Source organism: Elgaria multicarinata, chromosome 2 (genome assembly GCF_023053635.1).
Source record: "Elgaria multicarinata webbii isolate HBS135686 ecotype San Diego chromosome 2, rElgMul1.1.pri, whole genome shotgun sequence".
Lineage (NCBI taxonomy): Eukaryota > Metazoa > Chordata > Lepidosauria > Squamata > Anguidae > Elgaria > Elgaria multicarinata.
This window is the reverse complement of record NC_086172.1, coordinates 97,736,182-97,750,787: the sequence shown is the minus strand read 5'-3', so window position 1 is coordinate 97,750,787 and position 14,606 is coordinate 97,736,182. Positions and strand designations below refer to the sequence as shown.

The 14,606-nt window shown below is 44.0% G+C and overlaps 1 protein-coding gene across 1 annotated transcript in view; it reads right to left on the bottom strand.

The window, feature by feature from the left end:
* Nucleotides 1-6,239: 6,239 nt before the first annotated feature.
* Nucleotides 6,240-14,606, bottom strand: part of CTR9 (CTR9 homolog, Paf1/RNA polymerase II complex component) — a 30,028-nt gene continuing 21,661 nt past the window's right edge. The window contains exons 20-25 of the mRNA XM_063117283.1: nt 13,851-13,986; nt 13,250-13,393; nt 11,821-11,975; nt 11,018-11,114; nt 8,403-8,515; nt 6,240-7,450 (exon numbers count right to left, since the gene is read on the bottom strand). Of these exons, the coding sequence (XP_062973353.1) occupies nt 6,994-7,450; nt 8,403-8,515; nt 11,018-11,114; nt 11,821-11,975; nt 13,250-13,393; nt 13,851-13,986 (1,102 nt within the window). The 3' untranslated portion in view covers nt 6,240-6,993. The remainder of the gene's footprint in view (nt 7,451-8,402; nt 8,516-11,017; nt 11,115-11,820; nt 11,976-13,249; nt 13,394-13,850; nt 13,987-14,606) is intronic.

Here is a 14,606-nt window from a genome sequence, read left to right as displayed (position 1 = left end):
GGAACAAGCAAATGAAAGTTTTACTCAGAATTGCCAGGTAGTGTAAGCACAAAGAACAATGGCTTTGTGCTTTAGGGTGCAATCCTATGCATGTTTTGACAGAAAAAAGTCCTAGCATTCCCCTGGGGCATACTGAGAGTTTAAGACATTTACCTTGTCAAACCATGCATAGGATTGCGCTCTTATTGGTTCAATCAGTTGATTGATAATTGGTTAATGGTGGGGACCAATTTTAATTGGTGAGGGCCAATTTTAATCATTGGAGTTAGATGTGAAGGTACACTCTTTTTGTGAAGCTATTTTGGTCCTGAAGTGTCACAGTAATAATAATAAAAAGAACATGTTTTTGACTTCAAATTATGAGCAACAGCTTTCATTTATTAAATTGCAAATTATCTTAAACTTCTTTCAGTACCTCAAAAAAGGGCATCTGTAGATTGATGTTTTGTCCATCATATACAAATTTATTTACCTTTGACCAATTTAATAACTAAAAATATTTTGATTACAAGGCAAGTGACAAATCAACAAAATATTCTTTAATTAGTGGGGATCCCTAGTAAACCAAAAGAACCATAGTCACTATTTTTGATTCTCCCAGTTCCTACAGTCTTTGATTACATAAATACTTTTAGCTCCTTTAAAAGCCAGTTCAGTTCACATGGTTGAAGAATAAAAATTCTAATAAATATGATTAGTTAGCTTATGCCTGTGATTCAATTTGATCAGTAAGTTTTATATCATTCACAAACTGTAATAGTGGTGACGACTGTGATAATGTTGTAGCTTTCCCCCTACAAAACCCATGGTTCCATGTCATTTTCTTCTCGATAGTTCAAGTTGCTTGTAAGGGGTTGGGTTGCTGCACTTAAAACAAAGAAGTTGAGAGAAGAACCCTGCTTGTAACTTACAATCATCATTGGGGGGCCAGTCATATGTCCCACCATCTAAGAGGGGCTAGGTTGGTGGGTACTCAAGACAGGGCCTTTTTGATAGTAGCACCTTGATTGTGGAACTCTATCTCATAGGAGACAAGATTGGCTCCTCTCCTTGTTCTGCTTTAGATGGGCAGTAAAGACTATCTTGTTCCATCAGGCTTCTGTTTTCCGTTTTGCCACTTTTCAAATTTTAATGTGCTTGTAAATTTTATTACATGGGTTTGCCCCTTGGGTTTTATGTGAAGTTTTAATGCTTTTATTGTACATCATCCTGGGCCAGACATCCACCAAGCAGGATATGACACTTTGAAAACATTTTGAAAACTGTATATGGAGTGTGGCCTGGGCCCCAACAGTTGCCACTACTGTTATAAACCATTTTAAAGCAGTAGTGTAGATCTTGCCCAGAACACCTGTTAGGTAAAGGGTGTGATTTTATAAAATCATAATCATATGGATATACTAAGTAGCAATGCAATGTACAATCAGTTTATACATAGTGCAGTTGTTGTTGGATTGTACTTCTTCAGACTGGATAGTAAATTTTGTGTGTGAATGCTTCACCACTATTCCCCCCCCCCCCCCTTGCATACAGCAAGTTAGACTCTGTTCTATTCTCTATTTTTTCACAATACACTGGTCTTCAGTGTTCTGGGAATTTGTCCATGGAGGAGCATTCAAACATGACATTCTATTCTCTGTTTTTTCACAATGTGCTGGTCTTCAATGCACCAGAAATTTGTCCATGGGGGAGCATTCAAACATGCACTTACCTGGTCTGAAATTCCACTCAAGCAAGAGCTGCACCCATTGATTCCAGTGATACTGTAGGGTAGATATCAGGTGCTGTTTGTTACCTAAGCAGTTGTGTTGGTGCACTTCCTGGTTGATGCATCCTATGTTGTTTAGGTGACTTATGAAACTCAACTGTACCTCTGCCCTGGTTTTAGAGAACTAGTGTAATGCAGAGAATAGATAAGGTGAAACAAAAAAACAAAAAAAAAGGAGCAGGAAGGATTTGCTATAGCTTTTTTTTTTTTTTTTTTTTTAAAGAAAGCAGAGATTGCAGCCATTACTTTGGGCAATGCCTAACATTATTAGAAGGTACGCGTACAGAACCACGTCCAGCCCAAGGGCCAAAATCCATTTCTGAGAAACTCTCAGGGGCCAAATTCAAGTGGTGGGTGGGGATGAAGATGAAAAGGGAAGACCTCCCCCACACCCCACAAATTACCAGCCTAGTATAGCTAAAAGCTCTTATTGCCAGTATCTACGTCTTAGGAGAGGCATTTCAACCTTTGAAAATGGAGAAAAAACTGCACAAAATCAGGAAACCACCAAATGATCAAAGGTTGTGGGGAAAGGATTGGGGCCAGGGAAGGGGGCCTTTTGGGGAATCCCAGAGGGCCGGATTAGAGGTTCAGGTTAGAGGGCTGACAAGAACTGACAAGATCAGCCCACCATGAGAGCAGTCAAGCAATCAATGGAAAAAGCAATAGACAAGGGTGTAGGAGGGCAGATTTAGGACAGGTGCATACATTTGTGCTAGGCTTTTCTACAGTAAATTTAACCAGCCGTGTCAAGCTAACTAGCTTGCTTCTTGTCCAGCATCTTATATTTATTGCTCTTCCGCACTGTGTTTTGGAAGCCCCATGCGCAGGGCATTTTCATGAAATGAAAGCAGCTGTAATGAATAAGTTAACAAAAACTCTGTTCTCTTTCTTTCTAGAAAAACAGCCACAGGCGATACAGAATTGTCATTAGAATGTTGTCTTCATTGGCCTCACGTTACCCAAACAAAATTAAAGCACACTCTATACCTAATCTAGAAATTATTCGCTTTGCTTCTCCTGGCCTAGCAACTGCCTCTCTTTTGGCAGGAAATCAGACTTGCCTATATTTCAGATGGGAGCCCCAGCAGAAGAGAAGGCAACAAGAAGATCATAATCATAGTATTAGGCAATCCAGCACTTTAAAAAAACCTATTTTTCAAGCGAGGAATGCATATAAGTGATTCCTATCTCAAGCCGGCCTCTTTTTGTGTGAACAAATGGAAAAAGCTCTCACCATAGTACCTTTCGAAGGTTGCCTGCAGTTTATGGCATTTCTTCCTTTTACGAATGAAACTCCGAGAAAATATTTCACTCTCACCCCAAACGCACCCCCGTTATTGTCTCTCATGTACAACTGGGGCAAGGGATGTGGTGCCCTCCAGATGTTGCTGCACTAAAACTCCCAAATTCCCCAGCCAGCATGGTCGTGATGGGGGTTGTAGTCTAGCAACATTGGGAGGGCCACATGTTTCACAACATTGGGATGTATGTGAAAAGCTACCGTTCACTTCTGTAAGAAAGAAGCAAATGGGTATACTTTATGACAGTTGTAGCACAAGCCAAACGGAGCTATGGTTCAGTGGTAGAGCACATGCAGAAGGTCCCAGGTTCAATCCAGGATCTCCAGGCAGGGAAGTCTGGGGAAACTGCTGCCTGAAACCCTAGAGAGCCTTTGCTGCCAAGTCAGTGTTGACAATACTGGCTAGATGGACCAAGGGTCTCACTCCGTATAAGGCCGTTACCTGTTCCTGTCCTTTTGGGCTGTGTGTCCAATGTGTCCATGTGAAACAAAGTCTCTGCCCCTTGTTCTTAAGGAGATGGTAAATCTGCGTGGATTTTAACACTTAAATCTGCAAAGAGGGACTCACATGATTGAACACGCCCCCATAAACACACATACCTACACCTAGAAAGCTAGCATGTCGGGGAAGCTAGGCTCAAAGCCTTCTGCCCAGCACACCAGTTGTACTATATTGCAAAGGAATTGGTTGGGGAAGAGCCACGCAAGCCCCTGCTCTCTGCAACAGTAAAACCCACACTCAGGTTTACCATCTTACTGAGAAGTTGCTGCCAATACCCAACCAGAGTTCCTGGTGCTATTATAGCTGCACTGAAAGGGAAATTTGGCCTCTCCCCTTTGCCCATTATGGCACCACTGTTCAACTTTTAAATGCACAAGGGCCCGTGCCTTTACCAGACATTTATACTCTTTCATACACACCTTAAATGCCCTGTTGGCCATTTAAGGTGCTACAGTCTTTAACTCTGACATTCTTTTAATCTTTAGATGACAGCCATCAATAAAATGCCTCTGTAACTCTTGCCGATGTAGAAGCTGAGAGATGTTATTCTGTAGTTCTCCTACAGGCATGGTATTGAACAACTGTATCCTTCCTGGGTTGCTGCTGTTGACCGGCCAAGGAAATGGGTCCCTTCCACCCGTTAAGTATAGAACCTCAGAAAGTGGAAACAAAGCACACATATTTAGAGATATTCAGAACACTCCCCAAAGGTCCAGCTGTAAGCCCATTGCAGCAGATAAAGAATGTGCCCAGCAATACTTTTCGGCAGGCCTCAAAGAGTTGAACTTGCAACAGGATCTCCCTTTGCATCTTGCTTCTAAAGCTTCAACCAGAGGGCTTGGTGGTCCCATTTGCTTTTCATGGAGCATTTCTCAGTCTTTTCCTTGCCTGGATCCATTCACTCAGATCACATGCCCATGTTGCTGTTATTGAATTGGAAACGCATTTCATGAATCATAGAAATAGAGTTGGGCATTTGAAAACAGATCAGCTTTCCCACAGAAGTGTTATTAAAATCTGTTGGCACCTCCTTTGCAATGAAGTGACTTAGAATATGTAGGTGGAGAGGCAGTGTGTGGTAGCAACAGAGTTCTTTATATAACAAAGGGTGTTTCGTGTGTGTCAGTAGGACCACACACTCTTCAAGTGCTCCCATTAAAAAAAGTAATGCTCTAAGATTGACAATCAAGATTATAGTCAATTACTTTAGAAAAAAATCAATAGAAACTGCAGTCCTAATGGAAGAGGAAAATGCATTCCTTTAGGAAGACTAAACCTTTTTTAAAGTACTTTGAGAAAAGTATTTTTCTTCTAAAACATTAATACTACCCAGATTTGTGATAGAAATGCAAAAATTGTAATTGCATAGGCATCTTAACATGTGACGTAGCTTCAGTAAAGCTGCAGACCGCTATACGCACTCATGTGGGAGCAAGTCCAAAGGAACTTACTTCTGAGTAGGCATGCATAGGATAGTACTGCAAGTAATGTAATTTAAAAAAAACCAAGTGGTTGTTTCTATATTGAAATTAAAGAGTTTTGCCAAATGTTAATGGAAGCAATAGTACCCCAGTGACTACTCAGCTACACAAATTTGAAAACAAAACCACACAACTTTGTTGAAATGGGTGGCCAATATTCAGTACATTACAATAGCACAACTTTAGCACTAAGCTGACATTAATTGCTTTAGAGAACCTATGTGATGTAGTGGCTGGTGTTCGACTGGGGCTGGGGAGGCCCAAATTCCATTCTCTACTCAGCCATGAAGCTCACTGGGCCAGCCCGCTGACTCCCAGCCTAACCTATTACAGGATTGTTAAAATATGGAACTCATTACCAAAAGATGTAGTGATGGCCACCAATTTGGATAAATTCCTGGAGAAGGATATTAATGGCTACTAGTCCTGGTGGTTATATGCTACCTCCAATATCAGAGGCAGTATGCCTATGTACACCAGTTGCTGGGGAACATGGGCAGGTGGGTGCTGTTGCACACTCATATCCTGCTTGTGGGTTCCCTGTAGACAGCTGTTTGGCCACTGTGTGAACAGAGTGCTGGACTAGATGGGCCCTTGGTCTGATCCAGCCTGGTACCTCTTACGTTCTTATGAAAGGAAGCCACCTTGGGCTCCTTTGGGACAGAAATGCAACATACAAATAGAGCCTATTAGAATGATGGCATACAATGGTCAAAGGGTACATTCTTCTCTATCCAGCCTTACAAGTGTAAGACCGCCCTGCCTGCAGTACTGTATGAAAAGCATTTTCTTCATTTTCTTCTTCATCACCACCACCACCCAGAATTCAGGTCAAAACATGCAGCTCATAAACATGACTGACAGCTAGACGATTTCATATGGGCACAAATATTCTTGCCAAAATGAAATCTAATGTGCATGTAGAGGTATGGAAACATACCCTAAAGACAGTTTATCCAAGTCTGTAGAATGCTACAGATATTGTGAAATTAAACCTTGCCGATAAAGAGTATTTTAAGTTCAGCAATTTAAGGTAACTGGCATATGATCTTGTAACAATAGTATTAAGGCTGCAATTCTATACACACTGGGAGCAAGTACCATTGAACTCAATGGGCTTACTTCTGAGCAGACATGTACAGGATTGCATGGTAAAGGCTGTAGTAAAATAGAAGACTCGGAACAGATGGTAGCAACCGCTTTTATTCGATGCCACAGGCAGATCTTTTCACACCAAGGAAGGTTTTATTTTGAAATCTGCCAAGTCATAAATCTGACATTAATCTACGTTCCTGTAGCATTAGTTTTATATGTTTTGTTTCAAATTTTAGGCATTTTGCTACAGTGCATATGTATTTAACAGAACGTAAAAATATATTTTATAGGAGCTACAGAGCCAGGATAACTTTGTAAACACAAACATTCTTTACATCATCTGAGAAATTCTTGGGAGTTCTGCCAATACTCCTTTTCATATATGTATATATTAAAAACAAATACAACACACTTTAAATCAGACTAGGCAAGACAGCATGGACCTTCCACCCAGTTAAATGTGCTTAACTGCTCATTTGTTTCAGGGGGTCTTAAGCAAGCGTAACTGGATGCAAGTTTCCCACCTTATATCACTCTGACAATGTACGCTGCTTCTTCCTCTAAACAGCATTCTTGAGCTTCATGTACAGAGTTTAAGTAAACATTGTATTCTAGAGGAACACTAGGATCTAGCAAGTATATCGTTCAGTAGAAAAATGCTATAGGAAATGCTTCAACTTCATTTTTTAATACTTTTTTCTAAAACATATTTTGTGCATGTTTTTAAATCACAAGTTTTCAAATATAAAAGATGGACATCTGTATCTTTCACCCAATCTCTCTCAAGCCAAAATATATTTACAAGGCAGTTTATAAAAAAAGAGAGAGAGGCCGCAGCTGAAATCTAATCGCTGTCATCTGATCTGCCATATGAGCCCCGTTCAGATCCCTCATTGTTGGATGCCTCTGGCTCAGACTCATTACCTGAGCCCTGATTATCAGATGCCCGGTCTGAATCTCTGTCAGAATCAGCACTGCGAGAAGCTGGGCGAGATTCATTCTCCGAACCGCCCGAATGGCTTCGGCCTGACTGCACGGATGGGCTTCTTCCTGATCGCACAGACGGGCTTCTTCCGGACTGCACAGACTCGTTGTCAGATGGTTCAGAATCAGAGCGCCTCCTCTTCCTTGCTGACCCGTCACTGTCCGAGTCCTCCTCAGACGGGCGGGCACTAGATCGCCTGGGACTGCCTCCCTCACTGCCGGACTTGTTACTGTTGTCTGAGTCGCTGTCTGACATGACGCGCTTGTTGCGAGGTTGCTCCGCATTATCCGAATCACTGTTGCTGTTCCTGACATTTCTGTTCGGGAGTAAACAATAATCTAATAACTGAAACATCCCAAGAGTAATGTTCTAGCAAGGGCTGCAAGCACAAAAAAAGCCCCTGAAATTCTGCCCTACATACAAATCCTGTGCCAAGAAAAGCTCAATTCTGCAATATGCAAAGGCTGCAGATCTTCTCATTGTTTTTGCATAATTTCTTTGAGTTTAGTCAATCACAGAGAAAGTCATGGCACAAACTATGCAGGGCACTGATTCACTGCCCTCAGAAATCTTGTTCAACCGCCTTCTATAGCTCCAGAGATGTTACAGGCAACCCCCCATGCCTTCTAGTATGCCTTTACAATCAAGAGAGAACATTCCATTTTTTTAATGAAAGCTGTGAAATTTGCAGGAAGCTGAATTATGCAAATTAAGGGTTAAGCACAGAAGGACAGTTTGCTAGTGTTTCATCTGAGACAACATGTTTCAACTTAACTATCCTTCTAAGTCTAGGATAGAATCCAACTAAAGTCCCAATAAAACAGATCTATTGAAATGAATGGATCTTAAGTTAAGTCCCATTCATTTCAATGGGTCTACTCTAAGTAGGACTTTAGTTGGTTTCAACAAATACATTTGATACTGCCAAACCACTATCCCTATGAGGTAAAGCACAGCGTAAGAGATGGGATCTGTGAAGCCAGAAAACATATGCATTAAGGGAAAACAGATTTTTAGATTCTTTGTGAAGAATCTAAAAATACTACATACACAGGATACAATGATGTGGAGCCATGCTATTTATAAGGATAACAAAGAAGTGGCTTAGCATGGAGCAGTGTGTGCGTGTTCACACACAGAGAGTTGGAGGAGATCTACGTTTACCATATCTTTGAACTGTAAAAGGAATCCCTATTTTCTGTGCAGGTAACTCAGCTTTCTACAAGAATAAATGCCACAGTATTTCCAGGATGATAAAAACCACATACCCATCATCAGCAATTTTGAGTTTATCTTCATCAGATGAGTCATCGCTTGATGAAATGATGGCTTTAGATTTGATTTTCCCCTTCATTGAAGGAGGCAGGCGTTCTGGCTTAGTCTATAAAGGGGGGGGAAAGTGTTTTAGAATAGTAAAGAAAGCTGGATTTGCAGCTATTTTATGATTAAATATTACATTTTCCTACGCAGCTGCTTATACTGGGAAAGTAATAACTCCAACTATTAGATGGCTCTGGAGTAATGCTTTGTCATCTACTTCTTCTAATTAGATTACAGAGCATCCAATGAGATAGGCATGCAAAAGTAATTTCAAATTGGCAAGCTTCAAATAAACCTGGTTGCTTCCATAGCCTCAGACGTTATGGACAAAGAAGATACAAAATTTCAGCAAACAATGGCCAAATTCAGATGAAACAACAAATTAGGCTGTTCCATGCTGTGGTCCCATGTTCTCCCCCTCCCACTCCCTTCTCCGTTCTTTACACATGAAGGGAAGAATTTTGAAGTTTCTGTTCATGGTTTGTAAAAAACCTGCAGTTTCCAGTTTTGTCGGAATACAGGAAACTGTGGTATATACAAACCACAGTAAAAAAAAAAACAGACCATCTTGACGTCGTGTTCAGGCCCGGTGCTGCCATAGAGGCAACTCAGGCGGCCGCCTAGAGCGCCAAGCAAACGAGGGCGCCGAACAGCGTACCCAGAAGCTGCTCTCCTAGAGCGGCTTCCGGGTGTGTTGTTCCAAAGCCGCCGCCCCAGCCTCTGCCCAACCCCAGCGTCCTGGCTCCTCCACTTTGCCTTTACGAATCAACGCTTCCTCTCATAAAACAGTAAGATCAAAGAACACGAACGTGTGAAATAGGCACATTTCTGCACTAGCCAGGTATTCTTGCAGTTCTTTGCTATATATATGCCGCTCACATTCCAACCGAGTCCTTTATTCGCTCGCGTGCAACCCCTTTCCCTAAGAGCATTTCTTGCTGCCACTATTGCGACGGCAGCTTTTCTCTGAGGCTCTTTCCCAGCTGTTCGATCACATTAGACCACCACAGCTGGAATAGTTCCTAACGGAACGAGGAGAATTGCAGGGGGGCGGAGCGGAGAGAAACAATTAAGGGAGAGAACCGAGCCTTTTGTTCTCTTTCCTATTGGTGCGTGTCTACGGGACTCTCCGGGCTCCTGACATTTCATTGGCCAAAGTTTCCCTCTTCCCCTGGAGCTAATTGGAGGAGGATGAGTGTGGAGAGGATGGAATCCCAGGTTTCGGGGGAGAAGCAGAAGCAGCCCTGTGGTTGAGGATGGTCACCTGCAGGTGGGGCGGTTTTGCAGCAGGTGTGTGCGCGCGAGGGAGCGCGCGCCCTTATGTGCCGGCAAAAGGGGAGGAAGGCGCGAGGCGTCTCCTTTACTTTTCCTTCCTTTGCCGCGCAGGGCGCCCTCGGAAGGGGAGTTTGCAGCAGAAAGTGAGGGAGCTGCAGCTGTCAAGGGGAAGCAGCAGCAGCAGCAGAAGGGGTTGGGGGTAGGAAGAAAAACAAAGAACATGGCGAGGCATTGCAAGCAAAGAGGTGGAGTCTGAGGTGACAGGAACCGAGTCCCTTCCCGCCCCTTGGGAAGGCAGGAAAGGACAGTTGAAAAGAGGACAATATACCAAGCTGGCTGTGCTCCTGGAACAGGAAGACCAGCGAGAAGGAGGAGAGAGGTTTTTTTGTGCAGTTTAGCTTGCGGGTGTGCTGTTCCAAAGCCGCCGCCCCAGCCTCCACCAACCGCAGCGTCCTGGCTCCTTCGAAGCCAGGATGCTGGGGTTGGAGGCGGAGGCTTCAGTACGGCGCGCCAGGAAGCCACTTCCGGGCACGCCGCTTCAAAGCCTCTGCCCCGCCCCCCCAACCCCAGCGTCCTGGCTTCAAAGCCGGGAGCGGGCGGTGAGTGGGCGAGCAAGGGGGGAGCCGTAGCGGCGGGCGAGCGATGGGGGGAGCCGGAGCGTGTGAGCGAGGGGGGAGCCGGAGCGGCGAGCGGGCGGGGGCGGGCGAGCAGGCGAGGGCGGGGGGAGCAGTGAGTGAGAGAGCGAGTGGGTGGGCAGGCGAGTGAGGGGGCAGTGAGTGAGCGAGCGGGGGGGGAGGCTTCAGAACGCGCCTGCCTAGGGCGCAATATAGTCTGGCGCCGGCCCTGGTTGTGTTTGCCCCTTCGAGGCTCTGAATCCGCGCTGCATCGGTTATATGATGCAGCCACAGATTCCAAGCCACTCTGGGGTAAAGAGCCGAAGATGCACGGCTGAAAAGCAGGGGACGTATCCGGACTTTTCCAGCCAGAGCGAGGTCAGCCCGGCTCTTCTGCATTTCAGTTCTCGCTCGAGGCCACTCTGGGGGCGTTCCCAGGTGGAAGGCAACCTCCTATTGGTTGCCAGAAGCTGTGGGAGGGGGCAGGCCTGGTAAGCCTAATAGTTGCTGGAAAGCTCGCACTGCTTCCCCTTGTAAGGACAACTTGCCGCCACTGCGCACCAGCAGACAGCCCCCAGGATATCCAACCAGGATCCAAGTTCAGCCAATACTTCCGATGCTTTGCAACGTTTAATCTTGCTGCATAGTGCTTTTTTAAGAAACAAAAAACATACAGTTTTTCTCTTCTCAGCCTTGGTTGGGCGACGTTTTTTAGGTCTGGATGCAGCGTCATTTTCATCATCGTCAGAACCATCATCCGCCCTTTGGGCCCTTAGGAAAACACACGCACAAATACAGCACAAATCAGAATCCTATAGCTAGTATATCCCAATCAAATTACTAAAAATGAAGTCATCAGATATGTTATTTTTTTGTCCTTTATACAAGTTGTGCATATAGCAATGCCTTTAATAGTCCCAGAACAATGTAGTCCCAATAAAAGTAATAATTACTGTGAGAGTATTTCTGAGATGGACAAATGATAAACTAAGCGCTGTGTTGTTGGACTCATGCTACAGTAGGGGCACAAAATATACATTCCTGACTGGTCTAGCTCTTTAAGGTATCTTCGAAGCGCTTCCAAGATAAACATTAAACGCTAAAATACGTAACAAATACTATACATGCATACAACAGCTTATTAATACTGGCTTGCCAGCCAAAGTAGACAGTAACCAAACAATGTTTCTCAAGCAATTATTTCAGGCAGGGCATACCAGATACCAGGACTGAGATCTGAACATGCTTTTTATGCCTAGCACTTCCGTGAGCATGCATCGAGACGCCTTTGGCTACCCAGCCACCATTAAAAGCTGATCTCCAAAGTTCACCTGCATTTGGGAAGTCCTGCATCAGGCAAGAGAAAGGGCGACCTATGGGAGTGGGGGGGGGGACTCCAAAGCCCCAGTGGCCTCCTCCCTCCGTAGCCCTCAATCTCCACCAAAGGGGTTTTCCTTGCACTTAATCATGCACTTACCGTCGGCGCTTCTTCTTCTTCTTCTCTCCCTCTTCTTCCTCGCCATCTTGTTCACTGCCACTGCCCTTCCTCCGCTTTTTCTTCCTAGACATTGGGAGATCTTCATCGCTGTCATCATTGACAAACTCCTCAAACTCCCCAGTTTTTTTGGAACGCTGTTACAATAGCAGAAACCACATATCACTCATCATCTGTAGCTGGAAACGACCCACGAAACAAACCATTTCAGAAGCCAACTGTCTTTCAGCTTAAGAGTGCATGCGACTGGAGGAAACGGGTTGAACTTTATCCAAGACATTTCTATCCTGCCCTCCAGCGTCACGACTCCAAAAGTAGCTACCTTAACACAATAAAACCACACACGCAAAATAATTGAAGAGCAGAATAAAAACTGTGAGCATAGCGACAGAGGAAGAATTGAGAGAACAAGCTCTGTCCTGAGCGAAGGTAGTGAATGAACAAGAAAGGAAGAGCTGAAACTCCTAGGACTAGGACTAAGAGCCTATTGGGCGGTATAGAAATGTAATAAATAAATAAATAAATAAATACCTGTTCCCTGCCTTGCACTGGGTGATGGGGGAGACACATAACCCATAGCGGATGCCTCCTCACACAGGGACAGAGTATTTATTTATTTATTACATTTTTGGACTGCCTAATAGCCGAAGCTCTATTTCTTAGAGAAGTAGTTATACTTGGAGAAGAGCTTTCAGATGATGTAACAAAAAGAGAATAGGAGGTGGAAAATGATAGAAATCAATCATGCATTCGTAGGTCAGTAGTTAACAGAGGATTAGAAGAACTGGGGGGAAACAAATCAGCATTTTCCCTTGCTCGGCTTCGCCCATTTTCTTCGGCTGCCCCTTACGCCTGGAACGCTCTTCCAGAACATTTGAGAACTACAAGTTCAATCGCAGCTTTTAAAGCTCAGCTAAAAACTTTTCTTTTTCCTAAAGCTTTTAAAACTTGATTTTGTTCTGACTTTTATACTGCCTGTTTGGTGCATTCTCTTCCCCTCCTTATTGTTTTATTATGATTTTATTAGAATGTAAGCCTATGCGGCAGGGTCTTGCTATTTATTGTTTTACTCTGTACAGCACCATCTACATTGATGGTGCTATATAAATAATAATAATAATAATAATAATAATAGCATGTGTGTGTCACCTGCTGCCCAAGTTCAAAGAAAAGAAGACGTCCTCTCTGTACTTAAAACTCCTAAGAAATAAGATTCCAAGACTATCTTGCATGCACCAAACTGGGCAAAAAGCTAGTCTTTGGGAGTGGTTTTCAAATCTAGTCCTTCCATGTCTTGACACTGCTTCTCCACAGCCTTTACATTCTTTCTATGAAAACTAGTTGAAGCCTGTCACCACACTCAAACTATCTGGGAACGTAGAAATCTAAACAAAACTATATTATTCCGTACCCGGCCAGCTCCACCACGTTTTTTCTCTTTGGATCCTTCAACTTCTCCAGTGAACATCAGAATATTCTTGGTCTTCTCCACATACTGTGCTCTCTGTTCCAAAAGTTTCTTTTGCTCTTCTATTTCCCTGAGGCGCTTTTCTTCCTGGAAGAGTAAAGGAAACCCAACTCGTTTGCTCTAACTTACAATACTGGATGCAGATTTGCAAGGCATGAATTTAACATCAAGTACAGATAAATTATTGGTATTGCTCAATTAAAAAAAACATAGTAGCAGACTACTGTTGAAGATTCACCTGGGATTCTTCACGGCACAAAGGCCTAGCCATGCATTAGCTGACTTTGAATGGTCTGCTATGATATGATGAGGAGAACCCACTGCAAATAGCAGGCTGGAAATGCTCAAGCGCAGAAAAACAAGATTTTGGAACCTCAATGATGTCCATGCAAATCCTCTTAAAACTCTACGCAACCAAGGAGTTCACCGCAGCCTTACGCCAGATGCCTATGGGGTGCTGTGCTGCAGCTTAATGGCGACTGAGTCAGCAGCCAAAAGCAACTCCAATTCTGCTCCATTAGCAGAAGGAATAAATAAAGAGTACCTGTTCTTTGAGTAACTTCTGGCGCAGCAGTTCTTTCTCTTGCTCCTGCTTGGCTCGCAGCTCCCGCTCTTCTTCGTCCTGCTTGCGAGCCCGGGCCACGTGGTACTGAGCTTGGCTCAGCAGATCAGAACACTGCCTAGCAAGACGGAGTCAGCAGAAACAAAGTGTTGGGGGTGGGTGGGGGGAAGTGGGCCACACCACCGGCCAAGACAAACCCTCTCAAGGGAAAGGAAGAAAATCCACTGTAGGAAAACTGCAAGCCCTGACGCAGGAGTAAATACTATTGGTTGAGCAACAAGAGCTTCAGCGATCAGGTGGTATGAAAATATAATACAAAAATAAAAGAACGTGAACAAAAAAGAGCATCTGAAGCTGGGGCTTCATTCATTACTTTTCCTGCCAAACAGTCAAGTTACTTTTTAATCATGGCAGAACATAAGAAGAGCCCTGATGCTGGATCAGACCAAGGGTCCATCTAGTCCAGCACTCTGTTCACACAGTGGCCGACCAGTTGTCGGCCGGGGAACAACAAAACAGGACATGGTGCAACAGCACCTTCCTGCCCATGTTCCCCAGCAACTGGTGCACACAGGCTTACTGCCTCGAATACTGGAGATCACACAACCATCAGGGCTAGTAGCCATTGATAGCCTTCGCCTCCAAGAATTTGTCCAACCCCCTTTTAAAGCCATCCAGATTGGTGGTCATCACCACATCTTGTAGTAGTGAGCACCATAATTTAACAATGCACTCTGT